We start from the raw sequence: 24,478 nt of genomic DNA, 5'->3' as shown, positions 1-24,478 counted from the left end.
CAAGCAGAGATGAGCAGAGAGCCATGAATGACTTTATATGACTTTTTTCTCATATGCAGTAGTACTCCCCATGACCTGTAACCAGACTTTGATACAGTTAAATTGGTGGTGTTCCCCTTCATGTCCTCATTCATTGGTAAATTGTATTCAAATCCTGCCGGGTTCTGTAGAAGGGTTAGTCAGAGTCACCCCTGTTTTAAAGACAGCCCGTTTGTAGCTTGGCCATACTCCTACCGGCAGTATCACTATTTCAAAAAATCAAATTCAAACAAATTTAAAATTACACGTTATTCTTAAGAATGAGTTCAAACACAACCCACGTAGCCGTATCCTAAACTCCACTGTAGAATTAACATTGTTCTGTTCATTACTTCTGCCTCTGCAGTGTCAATGAGTGACGAGCTAACGTAACTTCATTTTACAAAGACAAGTTTATCCACCATTTTTCCATCAGTTGAGTTAAATCGAAAATATTCCCTCACATTATTTCTTATAGGGTTTTGTGTCATGGTTATCTGATTGGCATGGCTCACTAGAACAACACTACCTTAGTTTACTGATAGGACAACATGTTATGTTATTGGTCAGATTGACAGTGCTTTTTATCAGTGCCACTCTTTCTGAATTTTGAATTTATTACATACTGAATAAGTGTAAGCAGAGGCATTATAAGGGACGAGACAAACAACTTAAAGGATCCTGAATAGAAAAAAAGTCTAACGCCAAAGAGACAATGTTCCGCTTTATAACAACCGAGTTGAGGTTGAGGTTCACGGCAGTTTCAACTGATGTGTTGGCAGGAAGGAGCAGGTGCAGATGGGCTTCGATGCATCAAATTGATTTATTCAAACATTAGACATAAACTCTTGCATTCGTTCCAGTGCTCTGGTGGGATGAGCTGATGGCACCACGTCACAGCACTCTGGATTGAGCTGTGAAAGAAGCTGGTGTTGTGAAACCTTGCACATGTCTAGTAGAAGTATAACTTGCGGAAAACAAGTGTTTCAAACCTTAGTCACCAAACTTTTTAAGCGGTTCTTATCAGATTTGACAGGTGATTCATTACATGCAGTTTTTATGTCCTTGGGACCATTGAAAGTGAAGTTATGGCTCTCTCCCTCTTCATTGAGATCGGGGTCTTATCTTGTTAGCCTGAAATAACTGCCTGGGGGTGTTGCCAAGATGGCTGCTGAGTGGTGAGACTTGCCTATAAGGACCTTAGTATAGGCAACAGGCCCATATTGTACTCGCCAAATTAATTTCGTAGCAAAATTGCTGAAAAGAAGTCAGGTCTGGGCAGGAAACACAAACATCCAGTCATGCTTTAGCCGCACTTATTTGGAAGAGGAAACAAAAGTGATGGTGTCATATTAGATATGGTGTGGGTTGACAGGAGATGTAATAAGAGACAGAAATCTGCAAAGAAAGACTAGAAGGCAGATCAGCCCCTTCTGAACCCCTGGGAGTGTAGAAATCTAGATGAAATATCAGTTAAACTGACTGATATGTTAAGTTACTTTGAATCCAGTCATGCAAATTATTCATTTTCATACTACCCTGTAAGATTTTATCTTAAAACTGCAACAATTCCTAAGTCAAGGTAAATTCAAGCTGCCTCACTGGAAATACAAGGAAAAAGCAGCACCAGTGCCACCTCATTTGCCTTATGTGCCACAATATTTGGCGTTTCTTTCATTACTTACTGCTTTTCATCTTTGTTAATGTTGGCATGACTGAGCTGGATGGGGGCCACTATTCTTATTTCAGTAGCAGGAATGCAGCTCGCTGTCAGTCACTGCAACAAAAAATGAAATATGCCTCAAATCATCCAGATCTCCAAGGCCAATTACAGGGATATGTGGGTATTTAGACATGAAAAAAACAGGGTCAGAGACTGGCAGTGACTAATAATGGTAGTTCATTTATGTTATTGTCAAAAAGATGTACTGTATATTGTAAAGTTTGTTTTTTGCGAATAATTTTTTCAGTCATTACTTTGGTGTTTTTGTACTGTACTTCCCAGAGATCACTTGTCAGTCAAACTGTGTGGCCAGTGTGGTGATGTGTGTTTCTTCAACTTTTCTGTGTATTAAGTTTCTACAGTGACGCAGGTTTAAATCTGGACAGACATGGAAAACATGCCCTCTGCTCCTCCTCAACCTCCTTTTGGTCTAATGAAGCTCTCTGCGCTGTTGTAAGGTGAAAATAAGTGCACCCAAGTAACTGTGGCTTTACAGAAGTCCTATTTCAAAGTGGCTGACAGGGGTTTTATTCCAGCGATCTCAGAGTGAAGCTTTAATTCAGCGTTGCGGCTCCCCAGGAGATTTTGAATCCAAGCTGAAAAGAAAGAGGACATGGCAACACAGATATCCAGCTATTATTAAAGAGAGCAGTTAATATGCTTTTACACAGATGACAAGGATATTCTGGATGGAACCCATTTCTCTGAATAGAGGTACCCAAAATATTTGAACTCCAGTGTGGTTTTTATTTTTACTGCTCTGCTCCTCTTATTACTTCAGATCTCAAACAATACAGTGATTCAAATAAAAACGCCTATAGCTTTAATTTAAGGATTCTTTCCATTTGGATATAATAAAGATGTATTGTATCTGCTTTGTGAAATTCCGGTTACCCATGGTCGGTGAGCAGAACTGGATCATGCTCACTAAAGTTATTTTTAGTATCTTAGCAAAGACATACAAGGACGTCCAAAAGTTTGCAACCTAAAAATGTCAAAACAACAATACTCAACTTGAGAAAAGACGATAGAAAGTACCACTCACTGTATGAAGAGGAGAAGGAGGCAGTACTGACATTGGATTTTCTATAGGACGGGCACACATGCATAAAAGCTCAGCCCCTTTGAATTTGAGTTGAAAGGGACTGAGCAACTGGAGGACTTTTGAAACACACACTCTTTTCCCCAACTACAGTTATAGAGAAAACCGCATTGTATTGATGAGGTAATGTAGGATATGAGAATCAAGTAATTTCCACAATGTTAATGCAATATCATTTCCAAAAATATAATAAAATGTTTGCCTTTGCTTTTAAGTTTTGCTTTGCCATGCAGTTAACAAACAATGCTGTTGCTGAATGGGACAGAGTTAAAGCAAGAATTTGTTGGCAATATACAGTAGCAAGCTGATTGGTTGGTCGAACTCCTGTTGTGATGCAGGTTTTTAATTGATAAGAAAAAGCATGTAAACGTTAGTGTAAAAAGAAACAGACAAACAACCCCTTTGCATGTCTATCTACGTGCATCCTGGAGAGTAACGTTCCTGCCTTTTCTCTTGCTTTATCCATCATTGGTCTACTGGCCTCTCTCCTTTTATTTCTCAACTTTATTTGGATCACGTGTCTCCCTCTTTTCACCTTTTCTTTTACACTCGTTTCATAATTTCTCTTCCTTAAGTCTGGTTTAACTCATTCCCCTTCTTTCCCCTCGTGTATCTGAATCTGAATATGCCACATTTTATCGCTATCCCTTCCTGAATCTATTTTCTTTCTATTCACTTATCTCCATCTGCTTCGTATCACCTTCTTCTTAGGCCTCACTTTGTTTAACATTTTCCTTTCAAAATCTCTTTAGTTTTCCCTCTTTTTTCCAATGTTTAATTTGTCTCTGTCTCTGTCCTTTTCTTTAGAACAGGATTTGCCTACGTCGTCTTAGACAATATTCCTCCTACTCTACCAGTCAGCTGATATTTACTTTCCTCGTCCTTCTAAAATAATCTTCCACGTCTCTCTCTGTCCTCCACCCCCCCCCCCCCCTTTTTCTGTCAGTTATCTCCCTCTCTCCATCTTTCTGTAATATTCAGAGGTTTGACTTACAAGACCTCTTACTTGTGTGTGTGTGTGTGTGTGTATGTGTGTATTCAGAGCCCATAATTTCCCATAATGCTTGAGTCAGTGGCGATAACAACCAACTGTTGCTGACAGACACACACACACACACACACACACACACACACACACACACACACACACACACACACACACACACACACACACACACACACACACCATGGCTTGGCAGTGAAATGAGGGAGGCACACCCCATCATGCACCAGTCTGCACTGTTTTTCTTTCCCTTTCACTCACTGTGTCTTTCTTTCTGTCATTCCTGACTCTTAAAATCTGTTCACTCTTTGCACTTAGAGATAAAGTTATTATTAACATGATCAGAAAGATTTACTTGAAAGATTTAATTTAATCTAACTGAGGTGCAGCTTTGCTCTTGTGATTTATATTAGTTATTATGGGTGTTCCCCAGGCATAAATGGAGAGGGGAACACAGGAGTTGAATTTTATAAAAATTTTCAAAAGTAATGACAGCAGGACTCAACTACATAAAATACAGACTAAGTCGAGTTTTAGTAAAACATGGTTGATCCTGTTGGATGTAGTGCCTTGGAGAGATACACCGCTAATATATGCAGTCCACAGAGAGCTTTGTTCCAAGTGGCAGCTTTAAATTAAACAGTCCATATTTCACCAGTTCCCAAACTTCGAAGCTGGTCATGTAAGGCACAGACATGCTTTAGACCATAGACCAATTTGATAAAGGAGTTGCAACAGGAAAAAACTTCATTGTACATTGTCTACAAATCATGTAGACCTTAACATACAGTCTTTTATTGTTTTCATCTTTAAATCTATAAAAGTAAAAATCTATTATTCCATTTGTTTGGGACCTGCTGTAACCCCTTCAATAACCCTTAAGGGCCCATGGTATCCAGTTTGGAAGCCAAAACCATAATACGAGTGAGGCTAAAATGCTAAACGCAAAGTGCATGCCAGTGGCCGTGAGTTACACAAGTTCCACATTCACATTCCAAATTTGCACATCTGTTACAACATATGCTTTCACCCTAATCCTGCTGTATGTTTCCTTCTTTTGTTATTCCTTGGGCCAAACTCTCTCTCACCTCCATTTACATTTGCAACCTAAATTAGACATCTGAGGTGTTTAGCAGATGTTGTTGCGGGTAAAGCCTACAGGATGAATATTTGTTACTGAAAACATAAAGATGGGTGACAAATAAACATCATAAAATAACCAAAATGAAGCAGAATCAATGGGAAGAATCGTGTTGCTAACATGTCTTTCCAGAATCTCCTTTAGGTGTTCAGTGTAGTCCAGTTGGGTTGTGATGCGCTGGCTGTGAAGGCCAGATTTATGTCATCTTTATACTCTGAACTAATAATTGACTTATCATGCCCTGTGAAAGCCCATCTCTTCTTTTAGATCATTGCTTCTTGCTATCTTGATCCAAAATGGATGTAAACTAAGTCTGCTCAGCATCTTTAAACATGTCAGAGAGCATGATGGGATGTTAATTGTATCATGCGGCACACCTTATCAATAGAAGCATCTGCATTTTTAATGTTTTCACTCATTTATTCAGGTTTTTCCTTTAATATGTCACCTATCTGTAGATTTCCAGTGTAGTATTCCTTTAATATTCATGGATATTGCATTATATGTTGCGATGGGATAATATACTAATAAAGTGGTTGCCTGTTTTGAGCCCCATGTGGCCATAACTGTTGTAAGACCTTGAGCTCTGAGAGGTTATGTTAAAAAAAATCCATAAAATTCATAAAAATAAAAAAATTCCTACAAAAGTCTTCCCGCGCTACCTCAGAGAGGCTAAACCTCTAATCAAAGGGAATTTCAGTTTCAGTACTTGCTTAATTTTTTTAGCTGTTTAACTGGCTCTCTGTTGTAGGGCCGTCCCCATGGGTTTGCAGTGATGTGGGGGTTTCCCATTTATTCTTGTCAGTCAACTTACCATCTTAGACTTGATTTATTGGAAAGCAAATAGAGAATAGATACAGTACATGAGAATGTGGTGGGATTTGATGATTAATGTGGTTTTAAGAACCAACAACATGTAAAGCCTGGTCTCCACTACGCTGCCAAACAGTGCTAGCCAGGCTAGATATTATTCAAGCACCTTGATTCCTTGTTTAAGAACATTTCTGCAATAATTCTCCAGATTGTCACTGTCAGCACAGATGATTTGTCAGCTAAAATGTAGTTTCCAATAAACGAAGAGGAGTGTTTGATTAAGTGCTGTCGAGCTGATCCTGGCAGACAGCAGCCTCACCTGCCACAGTGGGATGAGTTTAATTGCACCTGGCACTATGGATAATCCTCCTGCTTGCTCTGTTTTATTTTCGCTATCCTTCCTTTGCACTTTTGCTGTTGACTGTTGCCGTGTTTCTATGCTGCTAATCCACCTTCAGTTTGTCTTTCTCTCCCCCTTTTTCTTTCCCTGTGTCTCTCCATCTCGGGGGACAGCTGGTAGCCGTCAGAGAGATGAGGCAAGAGTTGTTCGTCCTATATAAACTGAAGGATGACATTTCCTCCCTCTCTGCTCTCCATTTTTTCTTTCTCTTTGTCCTTCACCTCTGTACCTCCATTTTTCTCCTACTCTTTTTAATCTCACTTCTTCCCACATCTCCCTCTGCCCCCATCTTCTTCTTCCTCTTCTTCTCATCAATGCGTTTTCTCACATGGTCCCTTCTCTCCAGAGTTATTGCTTCTTAATTTCTTAGAACAACACTTCTAATCTCCCCCATTCTCTCTCTTGGCGTGGGAAAGTGGGCAGGAAGTTGCTCAGACGGGGAGTTGGGGGTCCTGGGGAATTTCGTTGCCCCTTCTTTTCCCTCCTCCTCCCACTCCTTCCATTCCTCTTGCCCTTTTTCCTGAATTTTGCTCTCTCCTTCTGTCCCTCTTCCTGTCCCTCCCTCCCTTAAGGTGTGCAGGTCATGTTAATAGACCCTGGGCTTTTAGACACTTGCCCCAAGGATTGAATTGAGTCGCCACACTCCAATTTAGCCTGAAATGGTGTGGAATTGATTTCACATACCATGAACAGATTGAGGGGTAGGACACACACACACACACACACACACACACACACACACACACACACACACACACACACACACACACACACACACACACACACACACACACACACACATATATATATACAAACCCCAAACAAACACTTACTGTAGAGTGTCAGGTGTTAGCTGCAACAACATTTTAGCGCCCCAGGGGGCTGCTCTAGTCTCACGTCATTCCATATAACTGGATTTGCTGGAGGGGCGAATGTGATCTGAACTGTGACGATCCAATATGAGAAGTGAGTTTCGTTAGTGTGAGAGGTTAGGGTTTTACATAGGGCTGAACAAGGGTTATTATTTAATTTTCTGCACTGATTGTGAATTGCTTCACTGCCATCTTTTGAGGCACTAGAGCCATATCCAGCTGAACTGGTAATATTGTGTTTGTGTGTGTGTGTGTGTGTGTGTGTGTACCTTTGTTTGTGTGTGGACATGCCAGGGTTGGAAGTGAATCCAAAATCTGAAATGTGACTCATGTTTTTTCCTGTAGTAACAGCTTCTTACAACTTTTCTTGTGGTACTCTGAAACTGTGCATGTTTTTGAGTGTGTGTGCATAAGTAAGCCAGCTGAATTGTTAGTAGAATGATTGTTGGCAGGTATAAGTAGAGATCTAATCGAGATTATCTCCGTGGCTCAAGTCAAACATCCACAAGGAATTAACTTGGACCAAGGGTTTACATAACACACACACATATACACAAATGCAGGAGGTCATTCTTACACACACACCCAGTGAGCGGTTCGCAGGGGAAGTTGAGTGTGTCAGTCGATAATGTGACAGCTTCCTCCCTTTTTCTCCTCTCTTTTGGGTTCTTTACTTCACTTGGTCACATGTTTTATTTTCTGTTGACATTATCTGTTAGTGCACATGGCAGAGCAGTCTTCATTTTTGCTCTTTCTCTTCCTCACATACCCTCACACTCACACTCACACATAGCATAGAAATTCAGTTTGTCTCTGTATGATGAACTGAGAAACCGCATGGTATCGAATTCATTGTTTAAGCAGATGCTTCCTCCAAAATTTGTGTTTCTGTGTGGGTGCGTGTTCACAATGTCCTTTTATTTCTCTTTGCCTAGCTAATAAAACTGCCACAATGTATGTATCAGCAGCATGGTTGAAAATCCACATAACTATTAAGGATAATTACATTTTTTGACAACTTGGTTCTTATTCTTATAGTTTTGGTGATCATTTCTGTAAAAACTAATAACAGTGTAATTACAAAGTTAACTGCTGAGATTGAGGAAAACAGCATCATTACCAATAAGATGTCAGATGGGGCGAGAAACGTGCAGTCAGACGATCGTACATGTAGTAAATAAACCCCTGGGTTAGCCATACGTACTTTAAAATTATCACGTGTCTGTTGTTAACATTAATCACAGTATACAGACCAAGTAGACTCAACATTGACCATCCATACTTGGTGTAGTTGTGTATAGACAACTGAGAAATCATTAGCAACATTTTGGTGCGTTCATTTTTTGTTTTGCCTCCAGATACAGTGATTTAGATCATCTGGCTAAACTGTTGGCTTGTTTACAACCTTTGCTGTACCAATGTCTGTGTCTTTCCAGATCTATTAAGCTCTTACTTTGGCGAGCACGATGTTATCATAACAGAAATAATTATTTTTAATAAGTATAAAAACGAATGTGTAAAAAAAACAGGTTGTTGTTTTGGCGGGGAGCTGCTGGAACCATTTCTTGGCTTGGATAGTGACTTCTGGACTCTGGTTGTCACTGTGAGGTTGCCATGCAGTTGGTGGTTGCTGCTTCCATTCTCTATGCTTAGCTAAGCTAACCAGCTATCTCTAGTTCTTTGTGTCTGTTGAACAGTGGAATGTGAGTGTGTGTTTTTCACTACACCGACTCACATACAGCTGTGCTTTCTTCCTTTCTTCTCTGATTACTCTTCATGTTTTGTTTTTCTGTGTGTGTGCGCGTGCGTGTGCATGTGAGTGGGCTGCAGCCAGCTGCACATGAGGGTTTGTGTTGTAAGATTATGATTCCTGCAACTATTTTTGTATTCAGCCCAGTATTTATTTGCGTTTTGTATGTATTTGAGACATTTGGTAGGATTTGTTTATATGTGTGCTCATTTTATTGATGTTCAAATTGTTTTTGCCTTTCTTCTCAAAAATTATGTTTTTCAATCCTCATACATTTGAATGTCATCTCTCTTTCATGTTTTATTGTTTCTCTTAATTTCTAAATTTTTTTTTCTCTGTGTAGGTTCTAATTTTTCACTAATTACAAATCCATCTGAAGCAGTTAGTCAGATAAGTGCCTAAAATGTCAGTTAATGTACTCCCTTACGTGTTTACTTTCTCTTCATTTTCGCCCTCAACAGTCCACAGAAATTTGAAACAACTGAGTGAGGAAGAAAGACAAAGAGCAAGCGAGAGAGAGATAAACAGATAAAGCAGGGAACGATAGAGGAGGAGGGACAGAAAGGGAGAGTGACATCCTATTGATGTACAAAGAGGAAATGTAACGAGGTGACACAGATACAGAGTTATAGAGTCCCATGCTTCACAGGGGTATTAAGTGTCTCCATCCATCTCTTTCTCTAAACACCTAGCCAACTCTGCCATCACAGCCATAACAGTTTGAAGTTTTCTCTGTTTTAGTTCTACGATGTTTCTGGGTCCTTTTAAAGTCCTCTTCTGTCAAGACTGCTCCTCTCCTCTCCTCTCCTAGCCTCTGCACTGATTGGCCGGTTGGGTCGCAGCCAAGTCATAGAGGGTGGAGACGCATGCTGTCCTGGCACCGTGCATGTTAGTGCTGTATGTGCGTGTGTGTGTGAGGATCAGTTTTCTATATTCCGTCATTATGTGCCACTTGATAGGAGCCGTGATTGGTCATTCGAGACATATTTAGCTGTGGTCATCTTTCAAACACACGCACAGGCGCGTCACAGGAAAGGAGTGGCACTCTCTTGATTGTTTAGTTGCCCTTTCATATTTTTCTAATCTTGAGAAAATGAGTGGTGTAGAGAGGCAGGGCAGGAGGAAGGAGGGGAAGTGGAAAAGTCAATCAAAGAAATGAAGGAAGGAAAAGAGTTAGTGAGCGAACACCTAATCAAAGAGCAGTAACATTTACCGTACTTGTGTTTTGTGCCTAAATATAGACTAACTTAATAACTATTGTTGGATCAAAACCACCTATGCACACAACTGTAGACCAACAAAAGGTAAGCTACTTTAGAAGCTACTACGTGAGAAATTATAATGTTATTCAAAGCAATAGTCCAACATTTTGGGAAATAAGCTTATTCACTCTCTTGCAGAGAGTACGATGAGAAGATTGATACCACTCCCATGTCTGTCAGATAAATATGAGGCTACGGCCAGCAGCCAGTTAGCTTAGTATCATGACTGGGAGCAGGGGGAAACAGCCAGTCTGGTCCTCTAAAACTCACTACATTACATTTTATATATCTTGTTTATTTAATCCATATTAAAACCAAAGTGTAAAAATAAAGAGTTTTTTACCTGGGGGGTATTTGTGGGATTATTTCTTGGCTATACGACTTCTTGGAGGAAGGAAACCTCAACTTGTTGTTTTTACACTTCAGTTTTTGTATGGATTAAACAAACAAGATAGTTTAGTGAGCTGTAGAGGTATTTTTAGCTGAATTTTGTTACCGTTGGGCAGAGCCAGGCTACCTCTTTCCCCCTGTTTCCAGTCTTTGTGCTAAGCTTAGCTAATTGGCTGCCGGCAGTATCCTGTTATTATCAGGACATAGGTGTATCCTCTTTATGTGTTGCACATGTCAACCTCATAACATCACTTCAGAGGCCCGAATAAGCCCTTACATCGGTTCTGGTAAACCCAAATGTGCTATCTAGGGTACTCAAGGGGACACTGCTGCATTTAAACACCTCATCCAGGTTCATTGCCCCATGTGCAGGCATGTATTCTGCTCAACTTATTGGCAAATAACATGATGATAAACAATCCAGCTATGGTCTATAGTATGTGCTGAAATGAAAATAAAATTCTGATACCAGTCATGCACAGGATACATTGTATTGTTGCTCTGATCTTCCATTTCTAATGATATGGAGAAGCTAAATCCAGCAGAAAGGTAAACGCAGACTTGGTCAGGCAGTCAGAAAACAAACTGGGTTCATCTTCTGCTGTTAAGGTGACTCAGTCAGTACAGAGAAGACATATTGGCTGCATGTCATGAAGTCAAAGACACACCTGCACTGACGCTGATGATCACAAACCTGGATATTAGAATCACATAAACAGGGAAACTAATAGCCAAGTTTCTCTATGTCCCATGTAAAGGTCATATCTCGAATATGCTCAAAATCAAGATAATATTAAAAACCAGGATACTAGTTTGCATGTAAACATGCCTTGATCTGTCAGGTATTTACATCAATTCAGTGGATTAGCCAAAGACAAACATTCCCATTAACAGTTCCAGAAAATTAACTATATCACAAATCTTGATAACAGTTAAAAATTACATATACTAAGGATTATATCCATATTTCTCACTCCTATCCGGCACTGTTTCAAACTTTTAAATGCTACTAAATTGTAAATGTTCAGATCAAGCAGTGTGCTCATCTGGAATTTTTGTATATAATTTCAATGTAAAAGAGCAAATCTCTCCAGTCTGCGGTCAAACTTTGGAGTGAGAGACACTGGGTGACTTTTAATTACTGTAAATATCTTTATGTCACTAAGACTCATAGTTAATTCTTAACTTTGGAAACAGCAGTTGCAAAAACAGTATAACCACAAGGTCCATTAATAGTTCTTTTGGAGCTTTCGACCATATCACATGATATTCATCTGGAAATTGTGTTTGCACAGCTGTTATGAATCTGTAGATGTTATAATTGTCATTTTTTAAAATCTCTTTAAGGACTTCTTGTCGATGGCGGTTTAATAGCTGAGATTCGAAGTTCAGTCTTGACTTTCCATTTAATAGCTGAATAGTTGCGCTAGTTTGTGTATAAACAATAGACAGGTCACAGTCTATCAGACAACGATACATCACTATATGGCACCAGTGGATCAGATCAGTGCTGCGGGGGTTGATTTAGATAATTCAATAATGTAAAACATAAGCAGTAATAGTTTTGATATTGCTTCCTTAGAATCAAAGAGGGAGAATGAGCTTCTTCTAGTGTTGTCACTGCAGTAGGATACCTGCCCAAATATCTATATACCTTTACATGTCTTTTACAGACAGGCTTTGTGGTGTCCGTGGACTTGACTGTCAGCTGTGTAAGCAAAATAATGCCATATTTTGCCTCTTGCGTCTGCTTTATCGACGATCCGTGCACGGTCAGCAAGAGCGCTTCAGTAGCAGCCATGCCTCTTGTTTTGTCACTATGAAGCTAAAAAAGCCTGAAGGGAGTGGAAGCACCCACTATTAAAATGGGGCATCTTACCATTTTTAACAGCAGGGTATTGCAATACTCTTCTGGTATCGGTATACTGTGCAACACTAGCTTTTTCTAGGCTCAGTTAGACCTGAATGCACTGTAGCAGGACACACTTTGAGCAAAGGGTGTGACTCAGCTTTTCTCAGCTGGAAAAACTCCACTATAAGCTACCTGTCTATGTAATCCAGAGCTGAGCGCAACAAGCTCAGAACGATCTGTAGAAGGGGTATGGGAGTACATTCTGGGAAATGTAGGAAATCACTAACTGAGGCATAAATACACAAAGCAGGCTTCACACAAGCAGAGTTCTTTGGTCCACCAAAAACAGTAAATTAAAGTAAATTATGGCACTGTATCACAACATGACTCCTGGAAAACTCTCACCCAGACTCATTTGGAGCAATAATGAGCCTGCAGCTGAGTCTGAAGTGATAAATGGAGTGAGCTGTGTTTGGGCTTTGCACTGAGAGATGAAGGGAGCGCCACAGCTGCCATGACTAGCTAAATATTACACACTAAAACACACAGATACACACACGCTAACTGAGCAGAAGGCCGGAATATGTTAGGAATGTGCTCTCGGAGATGACCGACCTTCACACGGACACACGCACCACATTGTGTGCTCAGATACACAGCTATGTGCAAAAACACGCACATTCCACTTCACATTCACTCACTTTTCTGATCACATGCTGACAAAAATCTACTCATCTTGAGTGAAGATTTGACTTACAAGGCTTTCCCCCCCACACATATGCACACACCTACACACACCCTATCTTGCTCAACAGGTCAGGATATTTCACAAGTTGGGACCTGCATGTCGAGGATATGCCTGTTTTCATGTTGCTGCATCGGTGTGTTTTTGTGTGTTGTGTGTTTATGTTTTACATTGCTAGCCGGTGAGAAAATGTGAACTGTCAAAGACACACACACACACACACACACACACACACACACACACACACACACACACACACACACACACACACACACACACAACCACACAGGCAGCAGTCAAAGTTGTAGTCTCATTACTGTGGTCTCCAAGGAATCACCATGGCAATAGCAGAATGAAACCACGGCCTGTGGGAGAGGAAGTGCATGTGGGTGTGGGTGCGTGTTGGTGTGTGTGTGTGTGTGTGTGTGTGTGTGTGTGTGCGCGTGTGTGTGTGTGTGCGTGTGTGTGTGTGTGCGTGCGCATTTATGTGTATGGTTGTGTGAACTTCAGACCCAGAAGCACTTTATTCCCTCAGGAAGTAAGTGACTCTCGACAGGCCAATCAGAGGACAAAGTTTGAGACAGTGTAATCCAGTTGGTCCAAGACTTCTGACCTTTATTACTCATGGCTAATCCCAGGGGAGCGGACAGCCTGCAGGGCAATGACATCACAGCTAAAGGGAAATAACGAAAGAAGGAATGAAGAAGACATGAATGTCAATACTTACGCAAAGATAGTGACTTTATGAGTTTGTCTTTGTTGTTGTTTTTGGAAAGGAAATATGGGTAGAACATGGATAAAACAAGGGCAAGGAGACATTTGGCAAATTGACAGACAAACTCAGACAAAGAATAACAGGAAGAGAGACATAAAATTTTTTTTTTTTTTTTAAATCAATGATAAATCTTATGATAGATGAAAAAATGTAAATTATGTCCTAAAAGTGCACTAAAAGCCACAGCAAAGCCACACAGAGATGAAGAGAAAGATGAGGACAGAGAGAAAATGGAAGATGAGTTACATGGATGAAGTAAGGCAGCTCAGAGTAGGAGTCCAGGGCTAAACAAATATTTACAGTGCATCCTCCTCTGTGTTTATGGCTGGGTTTGTGACCACACTCTCCACCTCCTGTCCATCCCTGCCATTTTCGTCTCTCTCTCTTCGTCTCCTGCTTCCAGACAGCACTATCCTCCAGGTTGAGGGTGCTGTCTTCTGTGTGTGTGTCTTTGGCTTGTTTGCATGTGTGAGCATGCATTTGTGTGTGTGTCTACTTTTGATGCAGTCATGCAAATTTGCTCCAAAAATATGTCTAAGATATGTGTGACTGTGTGTGTGTGCAGAGTTCTCCAGAATTTCTCTCTAAATATCAACTATTTCTCTCCGACTCTGTTTTTCAACTGTCTCACGCACTCACATAAACACACAGAATTCATTTGTCAGTGGTTGTGTTTTATATCTACAGTAGAGAAGCAGGGAAGTCTGATAAAAGATTAAAAAAAGAGGATTTAATGGAAGGAGGAGAGAGGCTAGACAGAGCATAAGCTTTTAGCCTGAGGAATTAATTTCTGCTGAGGCCTTTCCCATCCATCTAAAAACTGACTCTTGTTCCGTTGGCATTTTCTGCCTCTCACACAAACTGCAAACAAAACAAAATAATGTACACAAAACTGGAGTGTCACATCACCATGGTGCCTAAACATGTTTTTTGTTAATTTTTTTTATTAATGTTTAATAAATTATCTGAAGTTTGGACTAAATAGCCAAAAACTCAATCTTTATCTTATACAAATAGATGAGACTCGAGGCCTACAGCCATGTTAGTAGCTTCGTAAGGCTGTACATAGGCACAGTGTTGCCTTGAGCTAAACGCTCACGCTATCATACCTGCAAAATGCTCACTTCTGTAATGCCAGTCTCACTGCATTAATAATGGGAACATTTGAGAAGTTTAGCATTCAATGTCTGCAGTGCTTTGAGCTAAATGCTAACGTCAGCACATAATGACAATGATAACCTGTTTGGCATGTACTGTATACTGTTTACCATGTTCATTGTCTTAGTTGATAATGTTAGCATACTATCCGACATGCTATTTAGTACTTGACATACAGTACACCTAAGGCCCATGGGAATGTCTTTAGTTTTGTAGGTATTTGGTCAAATTTCACTTGAGGCCTATGTTACATGAAAAGTTAGGTGAAAAGTTAGTGATTGCAAATCTAACTGAGGGTGGCATGAATGCTGGTGCATAATTTCATGGCAATCAATCCAATTGTTGTCAAGACATTTCATTTAAAACCACAAAATAAACCTCACAGTAGCACTAAAAGGAAAAACTGGGATCACCAAAGAATGTAGAGTCAACAAAAGCATCAATCATCATCATAAAGATTTTGTGGCAAACCATGCAGTAGTTACTGAGATATTTCAGTCTGGACCAAAGTCGTGGATTACTGACTGACATTGCCATCCCTACAACAGCATGGCTAAAATATGTTGTTCATATGATTTTGAAAAAGGAAATGACCCACTCTTCCCCTTAGCATAATCTCACTGTTTCCTCTTTCCTTGATTGTCAACAGTGACACTGAATAATACACCAAAATAATATATTCATATGTTTATGTTGCAATTACTGATGCTAATGCTGAATTTCTGTCCTCCAAACACTCAACAAGTTATGTTAGCTGACATCTTCTGATATCTCTTTTAGGAGGTGGAGATTCTGGACATCAGTACCATCAGGGACACCAGAACAGGAAAGTACGCCAAACAGCCAAAGGTTGGTTGTGTGTGTGTGTGTGTGTGTGTGTGTGTGTGTGTGTGTGTGTGTGTGTGTGTGTGTGTGTGTGTGTGTGTGTGTGTGTGTGTGTGTGTGTGTGTGTGTGTGAGAGAGAAGGAAGATGTCACCTCCTGCTGTTGATAACTTTTTCCTCTGACCAGCAATGTGATGCTCAAGGGTGGCTGTCACGAAAAGATAGGTGTGTGTCCACTGTATGTGTGTTTCCTCTCTCAGTTGATGGTGCAAAGGTGACAGAGCGCTAATGAGCCTGCTGACAGATGGACTGTCATACAGGAAGTGATATAACCAGTGACTGTTGGTGAGGAAGTCATTGTGTAAGAGTGCAGAACTGGCTGACAGACACTAATATAAAGCCTTTCAGTAGTGGTAAACAGTTCAAACCTGTTGATGTGTTTAGAAAAGTGCAGGCTTGTGGATTGGTTTGGTAAATAACAACAGACTGTTAGCTACACTGAGTCACTGGTCAGTATATAGCAGCATAAGTGCTTTTACAGTATTACTTTAATTGCATTTGATTAATCTGTAATAAAACTAATAAACAGTTGTGTAAAAAGGGAATTTTTGCTGAGTAATGTTGATTTGTGACCTTCAGGACAGCTTTAGCAAAAAATGTTTATATTTTTTACCCAAGTAAAAAAAAAACCTATCACTAGTGATATCTAGATATGCAGATCGCTTTGGTTTGGTTTACCCAGGTTATGAGATGAGTTTTCTGAATCGAAAAATAATTTTAAATCAATATTTTTATACTAACAATGGATCAAGAAAAGTATGTGTAATGTGAGAGGTTGCTCATAGTGATATACCTACAGATAATTATCACCCGGCTCTTCATTTCCCCTCAGCTCCGCTGAGCATTTTAACGTGTTTTCAACTTGTTGTTTTGATTGTATGCCCTGCAACTTGACAGTTCTGGTTCAGTCTCGCATTAGCTTTTGTTTACAGCTGCAGCGAGCTGCTGTTTTTACTGAAAAAACGCTCTCATAAACCGACCATGCTACCTGCCCAGCACTAAATAGGAGACAGACATAGTGGAGCATTTAGCAACTAAAGAGCCAGATGTTTCCCTAAGGAGCTGGTAGAGATCAGAGCTAAAAGCAGAGTGAATATTGGACGTCCATTCGTCATGTGGGCAGGGTGAATGCTTATGTTGCTCTGTAACTCCTGTATGTATAAATTAGCAACTGTTTGTTAACAAGTTCACCATATCAGCTTTGTAAGATGATAATATCTAAGTGTATTTTAAGCTTATTGGCCTAAAATTAATTTGGCCTTAAATTTTATTTATAGAGCGCCGAATCATAACAGAGGTTATCTCAGGGCACTTTTCATATAGAGCAGGTCTAAACCGCACTCTTTATAGTTATATTTACAGACACCCAAAGTTCCCCCATGAGCAAGCAGAAGTCAGGTAATGCAGGTTCAAAAAGTGCAAAAACAACATTTACATCCAGGAGCAGTGTTCGTGTGACTCTGGAAAATCCACAGAACATAGTCTCAACAGTTTTACGACGACTATTTCTTGGGCAGAAAATAGTTCCAAAGAAAATTGTTCATAGTGAGGTATGTGGATTATCTTTAGTAATGTAGACAGTGTTTCTGGAAAGAGAGGTCACAGTTGAATTTAATATTTTTTTCATTTCGGTAAAGTGATCCTTTAAACTTTTGCTTGCTGTTTAATGACAATGTACATTTTCTACATTTCTCTGGCAGTCATCCATGTTAATTTATTTAATTGAAAAGAAAGAGAGACATGATAGAGAGGATGTGATGGAGAGAATGCATAATTGTTATGGAGACATTGAGTGTTCAAGCGAATTGGTGGTAGAGAGAGAGCGGCCTAAAAAGGAAGAAAGAGTCGTTTGGTTAATTAAATCATAGTGCTACACCACATGCATCACATTTACTGCTCTCAGGAGAGAGAGGGATGGGCGAAGATCGGATGTAGGATGAAGGATGTAGAATTCATACGCACCAGTCAAGCCAGTGCTAAGGTCAATGTGTTGTATGTGTCATGTTTATATTCAGTGTAATGAAATGTCCCAGAGAGTACATAAGTATATAAGTGTGTGTGTTTGTGTATGTCAGGAACCTAAGCTGCGGGAGGTGCTGGGCTTCGGTAAGGGTGATAATGTAGAAGGGAAGCTGGTAACCATCGTCCATGGCAACGACCTGGTCAACATCTCCTTCCTCAACTTCCAGGCTATGCAGGAAGATACAGCCAAGGTAAACATGGAAACCACTACCCTCTAATATACTCAAATTAGTTATACTTGCATATGATATTTCTCCCTTTCTCTCTTCCTTCTTTCCTTTCATATGTCCTTTCGTCCTCTTTAACCCCCTCTAGTTGGCTTTCTTTCCCTAGGCTATATGCTGATTACTCCATTTACGCTGTTGACATAGAGGTGTGCATGTTTAGGAGTTGTAAAGAAGGATTATTTCCTGTGTGTGTGTGTGTGTGTGTGTGTGTGTGTGTGTGTGTGTGTGTGTGTGTGTGTGTGTGTGTGTGTGTGTGTGTGTGTGTGGTATATTGTATATAGAAACTGTTTCACTTTGTTCTGACATCAGATGAACAATAAAACATCCCTGTTTTATCCTCTCATTCTTGCCTGTGCGTGTGTTTCCAGATTTGGACAGATGAGCTGTTCACTTTGGCCACAAACATACTTTCGCAGAATGCATCAAGGAACACCTTCCTCCTGAAAGCGTAAGACGTTGTGTGTCTCTATCTTGACATTAAGCAGGTGTAGATTTTGGATCATTATACGCTCACTCTTTTTCTCTGTCCATCTGTCTCTTTCAGGTACACTAAGTTAAAGTTGCAGGTGAATCAAGATGGGAAGATTCCAGTGAAGAAGTGAGAAACGCACATACCAACCACTTTTTAGAGTCTATACAGAATGTTAAACACCAGTGCCCTTTACTTCTTCTTTCTTTTCCTCTTCTTTGTCTCTCTTCCACTTTCTCTCTCGTCTCTTCTTTAGTTCAGCTCTAGTTTATCTCTATTCACTGTTGATGTCTGACACTTTTTGCTCACTCATGTAAATCTGATTCTTTCAGACTCTTCTGAAGATTTTAACTCAGTCTTGATTAAAAACTCTTTGAACAGTGACCGTTATCTCTCCAAACTCTCCCTGTCTTTCAGTATTCTCAAGATGTTTTCAGATAAAAAGAGAGTGGAGACGGCTCTGGAGCAGTGTGGTCTCGTCAATAACAGGGTAATCATCAAAAGCAATCACTGACCACAGAGCTACTCAAGATATGCGTGTGTATTGTGTTGGTTTGTACATGACATCAACAGGCTGAAAAAGTTGCAACTCAGTTACGTAGCCTTCCTTGCACGCCTTTGCATGGTAGGGAAAAAAAGGCTGTCCTCTCCTACACAGTAACCTTAAACTATGAAAATGTACATTTTAATTAACTGCCAACAGGAGTCACAAAGTTTTAAGTTTGGGGTTTTTTTTGTACAGTTTAATTAATGAACTTTAGAGGCACTGGTCGGTGGATTTTGTTACCTTTGGACTGACAAAATCTAGCTGTTTCCCCCTTTTTCCAGTGTTTGTGCTATGCTAAGCTAACTCTCTCCTGGATAGCGCTTCATGTCCACCGTATAGTCACGAATGTGGTATTGATCTTCTAGTCTTTTGGCAAGAAAGCAAATCTCAAACCATTCCTTTAAAGCTACTTGTTGACATTGAGATTGCATGAAAACTAGTTAATAAGTAAGCAGAGAAGTCAACACTCTTAGCTAAAAGTAATAAATAAATCGTTTAAGTAGTTACTTAAAAGTAATGGATAAACATTTGAAATAATTCGCTTAAAAATAATAAACAGTTGCAATAATAAGCTAAAAGTAACAGATAAACAGTTGAAACAGAAACTAAAGGAGGTGGTAGGAATGCACACTTGACCAAACCAACCAAACATTTCATACAGTTTAATTGTATGCCAAAAATTTGAGTCAACTTAACATTCACTTCAAAATCAATCGAAATGAACACATTTGAAGCATGACAGCTGGGCTCATCTGATAGGGATGTGGGATAGAAGACAAACTTATATCCATTGGTATCTAGCCTTGCAGATACTTGGTTTTTTGGTTTTCTTCATGTTTGAGTAACTATCAACAAAGGTCACATGTTTTGTATTTAAAATTTGAGCTATCAGAAGAAAAAAAAAAATGTAAATTGTGGCCCCCTAAATGAGTTCATTGTTTAGACTGAAACCCATTGCACTTTAAGGGGCAAGCTGAATTTTAACATTAGTTTATAGGAAAAAGAAAAATCAGTTTGGGGTTGCAGGAGTTTTCATTTCCCAGAAGGAGCAAATGCTGTTAAAACACCAAAAGTCATAGCTTCATTCATTCTTTCAAACCTGAGAGTTCAATTAAATTATTAGTTAAACGCTTTTCATTTACTGTATTCTCAAAGTCTTTGTTTGTATTTACAGTGTAAGGTACAGCAGGCTTGTGGTTTGGTAGGTAAAACGAGGTTTGTTGTGTCTTGATCAGTCAGTGCAATCTTTCGTAAAAAATCAGTTTGGAGTCACAAGACATTTCTTTTTGAATAAGAGACCAGATTGTGCAAACTGCACTGTCAGCATTTCTCGTTATACTGTTGTACTCTGGTGCCTCCTCCTGGTTACACAGACAAAGACACAGTGGGAAATGAGAGGGATCTGAGGCACAACCATGATGACAATGTTATCAGTGTTACTTGGAGCTTTAGTAGGCATATATATCTTCAGCCTATAGAGTTTACAATACTTAATTGTTTAGTATGTCTTTTTGTAATTTGGGTGAGTGTGTAGCTGGTGGCAGATGGCTGCTGACAGGCTGACTGACTGTTAACAGGGTTAAATTGTCTCTGCAACTTCTTTGCCACCTATCATTTTCTTGACCTCTTTGCAGTCCCCCGGTTACATTTAATCTGCAAATCTAACGATAAACAAAAGTCTACAAGAGAAGACAGGAAATACCAGCAATCCCCACCCCTTGTTTTTGAGGAACTCCTTCAAAAAATCAGGAGTTTAATGTCTTTGTGATCATGGTGGAGACCAGAATTATTTAAACAGACAGAGTGGCATGTTTGGTCCAACATTTACATGGGTTAAGCTTTGTATTGTATCCTCAGTTTGGTCATTTTTTTCCCTCTCTTTCTCTTTCCCTCCATATCTTTCTACACGATCCTCTGTGTTCCCTTTCTGCAGTCAGAGGGAATAAAGCCAGATGATTTCTCATGGGAGGCCTTCCAGAAGTTTCTCGACAGCCTTTGTCTCCGGCCTGAGATACAAAGCATCTTTGAGGAAAGGTATGTGACACATAAATAATATTCTCACAAACACATGCTGTGATTTTCAATTTTTGTTTATTCCCTTTCCCTTTTGCCAGAATAAAATTTCAACCTCCACCCTAAATCCTTTCACGATGATTTTCTGGTTATATTTTTAAGAGTAATACCCAAACCTGTGCCTAAGTGACTATACATGAACTCTTTTCAATAAACTTTTCTCCTTGCTCCAGTGGCTCCAAGGGGAAGCCGTTCATTTCTTTGGACCAGCTGATGGACTTTATCAACCGCAGGCAGCGTGACTCCAGACTGAATGAGGTGCTGTACCCCCCACTGAAAAGAGAGCAGGTCCGACAGATCATGGAGAAATATGAGACCAACACCAGCCAGCTGGAGAGAGGTTAGTAACTGTGTTTTTCTTAAAGTTATTTTTTTTAATCTTTCTGTTAACATTTCAGGCATTTATATTTTTACATCCAGAGCCATTTAAAGATGTCAATTCCATTTGCAATTAATTATTGCGGAGAAGATGAGTCAGCCACTGGTTCTTTTGCCTTTATTGTGATCCCAAAGGATCATCAAGTTCTCTCTAAGGAGGTGACCAGGACACACTGACCTTTTAAATCGCTGAACCAAATAACAGCTCTGAAAAGCACTTCTTGTAGATTGTATCTGTTTGCCCCAAAGTGAGGTCTATCAGCAGCAGCAGTACTCAGATAATTATAGGTTTATAGGTATAATGATTTCCTTGACTTTTATTACAGCAAAATGGAGCACAGGCTGTCCTCTGCAAAAAATCTTGGCCGTTGACTGACCAAGGCTGTTTCCACTTTACATCTGTTGTAAAACATCCAGAATGTGGGAATCACTCACAAATCTGATTAAATGTCCCTGTACATGTTTTCCCTCGGTCATCTGTGGATAAAATGTACAAAACCTGGGAACAAATGGGGCCGTGGCTACCGTAAGCAGCTGTGCTAGGACACCGTTAAGCCAAAATCTGTAAGATGATCCACTGTCCAGCCCACAGTGTTCACACCTAACGTGGAGCTGCCCTCTAAGTCTGTTGATATCTGTCCTAAAAACAGGAGCCTTTTGCTGTTATGGCCTGTTTAATGGTAAAACAGATGACGTCAATTCATTTTATCATCTTACAGTCCTTGCCCTTCAATGAATGGAAGATGAGCAGAGGGACGCTGCTCAGTCCTATTAAACCAAATGTCAAAAACAAGTTTGACTGTTTTATAATTAAGGTACATGAGCTCTGTCCTCTCTGTCTCTTTTGCAGACCAGATCAGTTTACAGGCTTTCAGTCGGTACCTGGGAGGAGAGGAAAACAGTATCGTGCCTCCAGAGAGGCTGGATGTCATTGATGATATGAACCAACCGCTGTCTCACTACTTTATCAACTCCTCACACAACACATACCTCACAGGTAAAAGCACACTCACACAACACACATATCTCGGATCTAACGAGACACGCATGTAAATTCAATGCTTCATATAGATTATCTAGCTTTATAGTTACTCGTTTGGAAACCACTTTCCCTCCCTTTTGTGTGTCCGTTTTTCAGTGGGTCAGCTGACTGGTCTTTCTTCCGTGGAGATGTACAGACAGGTACTTCTGACTGGCTGTCGCTGTGTCGAGCTGGACTGCTGGAAGGGCCGTCCGCAAGACGAGGAGCCCTACATCACCCACGGGTTCACAATGACCACTGAGATCCCCTTCAAGGTGGGAGTCACTACGTTTTGGCAGTCCTTTGCTGTTTAATCAATTCCCTTTGGAAAGCTTGATTAGGTTGAGTTTGTCTAAGATCTTGCTTTCTGTACAGCAAAGGTATGAAATGTACATGTGAGTTTTTCCCTCATGTAAATGTATGTTTTTATGTTTATGGAAGCATTAAGGTTAAGAGGTCCACTCTTCAAATTTACTTGAGAGTTCACTGACTTTTATATACATGTTAGAAAGCCCTAACCAGCTGAGAGGCTATTTCTCCTACTCCAGCCGTTGAATATATAAAAATCAATAAGGAATGTGTGGACCTCCAAACCTTGGTGTATTAGTGCGGTTTGGTCAGCAAATTCTTCGCGCAGTGGATTCAGAAATACTGACTGCGAAGGCAGCAACCACAGACTGTTTGAACAAACAGAAGTAGGCAGAAAAAATATGTCTCTACATTCTATTTTACACTGACATTCAATGTTGTCATTAATACAGTAAGAGGCAGCTATGCCATTACCTGTTTGACTGAAACAAAAACTCTGAGGAGTATTATGGGGCTTTATTAAAATAATTACATTTTCACCCTCCATCACAAAAAATGAACACCATCCGCTTGCTTTATAACTATGTGAGCAAGGAGAAGTTCTCCTGTTTCATTTATAAGGCACGAGATTTTATATTTTGATCATCAGCTCTCATGAAATGCCTAACAATCTGAGGAAAAGTTCATTTTATCATCAAATATCAGAGGAATTTACTCCAGTTTTTAATTTTCTCATTCTTTCCCCGACTGCAGGAGGTGATTGAAGCGATAGCAGAGAGTGCTTTCAAGACCTCGCCATACCCCGTCATCCTGTCCTTCGAAAACCACGTAGATTCGTAAGTCACGTCAGTATGTATGTGATTCGGATCGGCTAGTTTGGTTCATTCATTGAGTCTTTTTTACAGTTTTCAGTTTAGTCTGATGCATTCATAACCAGGCCATATGCTAAAATTCAAGGCTTTTAATGAAATATTTGCTCAAAAACATGTGCTGTTAAAATGGCAGTTGAGGACTGAAGGTTATGTAGGAGTGTAATTCAAGAGCCCTGTCTCATTGTGGCCATTCAAAGTATATCAGAAACATTACTATGTCTCTTGTCCCATCAGGGCCAAGCAGCAGGCCAAGATGGCAGAGTACTGTAGGACCATCTTTGGAGATGCCCTGCTCATTGATCCACTGGAGAAATATCCAGTAAGACTGATCTCCAGGCAGATGACATGTGTTTACACTTCACTTTCAATCTACTTTATACTTTATTAACATATATATACCATTTGCTACTTTCATTTATAATACTGTCTTTAGCCTGCACTAAATGTATTTTGAGTGATGTCTCGCTGCTGATGTCTCAAGGAAAACAACACTAATATCCTTTTACTCCACGGTCATGGTGTTAATCAACTTGCAAACCATATGATTAAACAGCGTGTGATATGCAGATGAGCATATGATCATGATCATTTTGGACTAAAACCCAACCCGTGATGCGTTGTTTTTGACTTCACAACAAGAAAACACAATTCTTAAAAAATAAAAGCTGATCAA

The 24,478-nt window shown here is 39.9% G+C and overlaps 1 protein-coding gene across 2 annotated transcripts in view; it reads left to right on the top strand.

Annotated features, from left to right (window-relative positions):
• The window catches only part of plcb3 (phospholipase C, beta 3 (phosphatidylinositol-specific)), a 52,705-nt gene that overhangs the window by 17,155 nt on the left and 11,072 nt on the right, over nt 1–24,478 (top strand). For both annotated transcript variants that reach the window (XM_040140592.1, XM_040140593.1), the window contains exons 3-13: nt 15,785–15,853; nt 17,963–18,100; nt 18,505–18,584; nt 18,681–18,734; nt 19,023–19,095; nt 21,086–21,186; nt 21,399–21,565; nt 22,454–22,600; nt 22,742–22,899; nt 23,687–23,769; nt 24,040–24,124. In XM_040140592.1, coding sequence (XP_039996526.1) covers nt 15,785–15,853; nt 17,963–18,100; nt 18,505–18,584; nt 18,681–18,734; nt 19,023–19,095; nt 21,086–21,186; nt 21,399–21,565; nt 22,454–22,600; nt 22,742–22,899; nt 23,687–23,769; nt 24,040–24,124 — 1,155 coding nt within the window. The remainder of the gene's footprint in view (nt 1–15,784; nt 15,854–17,962; nt 18,101–18,504; nt 18,585–18,680; nt 18,735–19,022; nt 19,096–21,085; nt 21,187–21,398; nt 21,566–22,453; nt 22,601–22,741; nt 22,900–23,686; nt 23,770–24,039; nt 24,125–24,478) is intronic.

The sequence above is a fragment of the Xiphias gladius genome, chromosome 12 (assembly GCF_016859285.1).
Source record: "Xiphias gladius isolate SHS-SW01 ecotype Sanya breed wild chromosome 12, ASM1685928v1, whole genome shotgun sequence".
NCBI lineage: Eukaryota > Metazoa > Chordata > Actinopteri > Istiophoriformes > Xiphiidae > Xiphias > Xiphias gladius.
The sequence above is the reverse complement of the archived record's forward strand: the minus strand, read 5'-3'. Positions and strand labels throughout refer to the sequence as shown.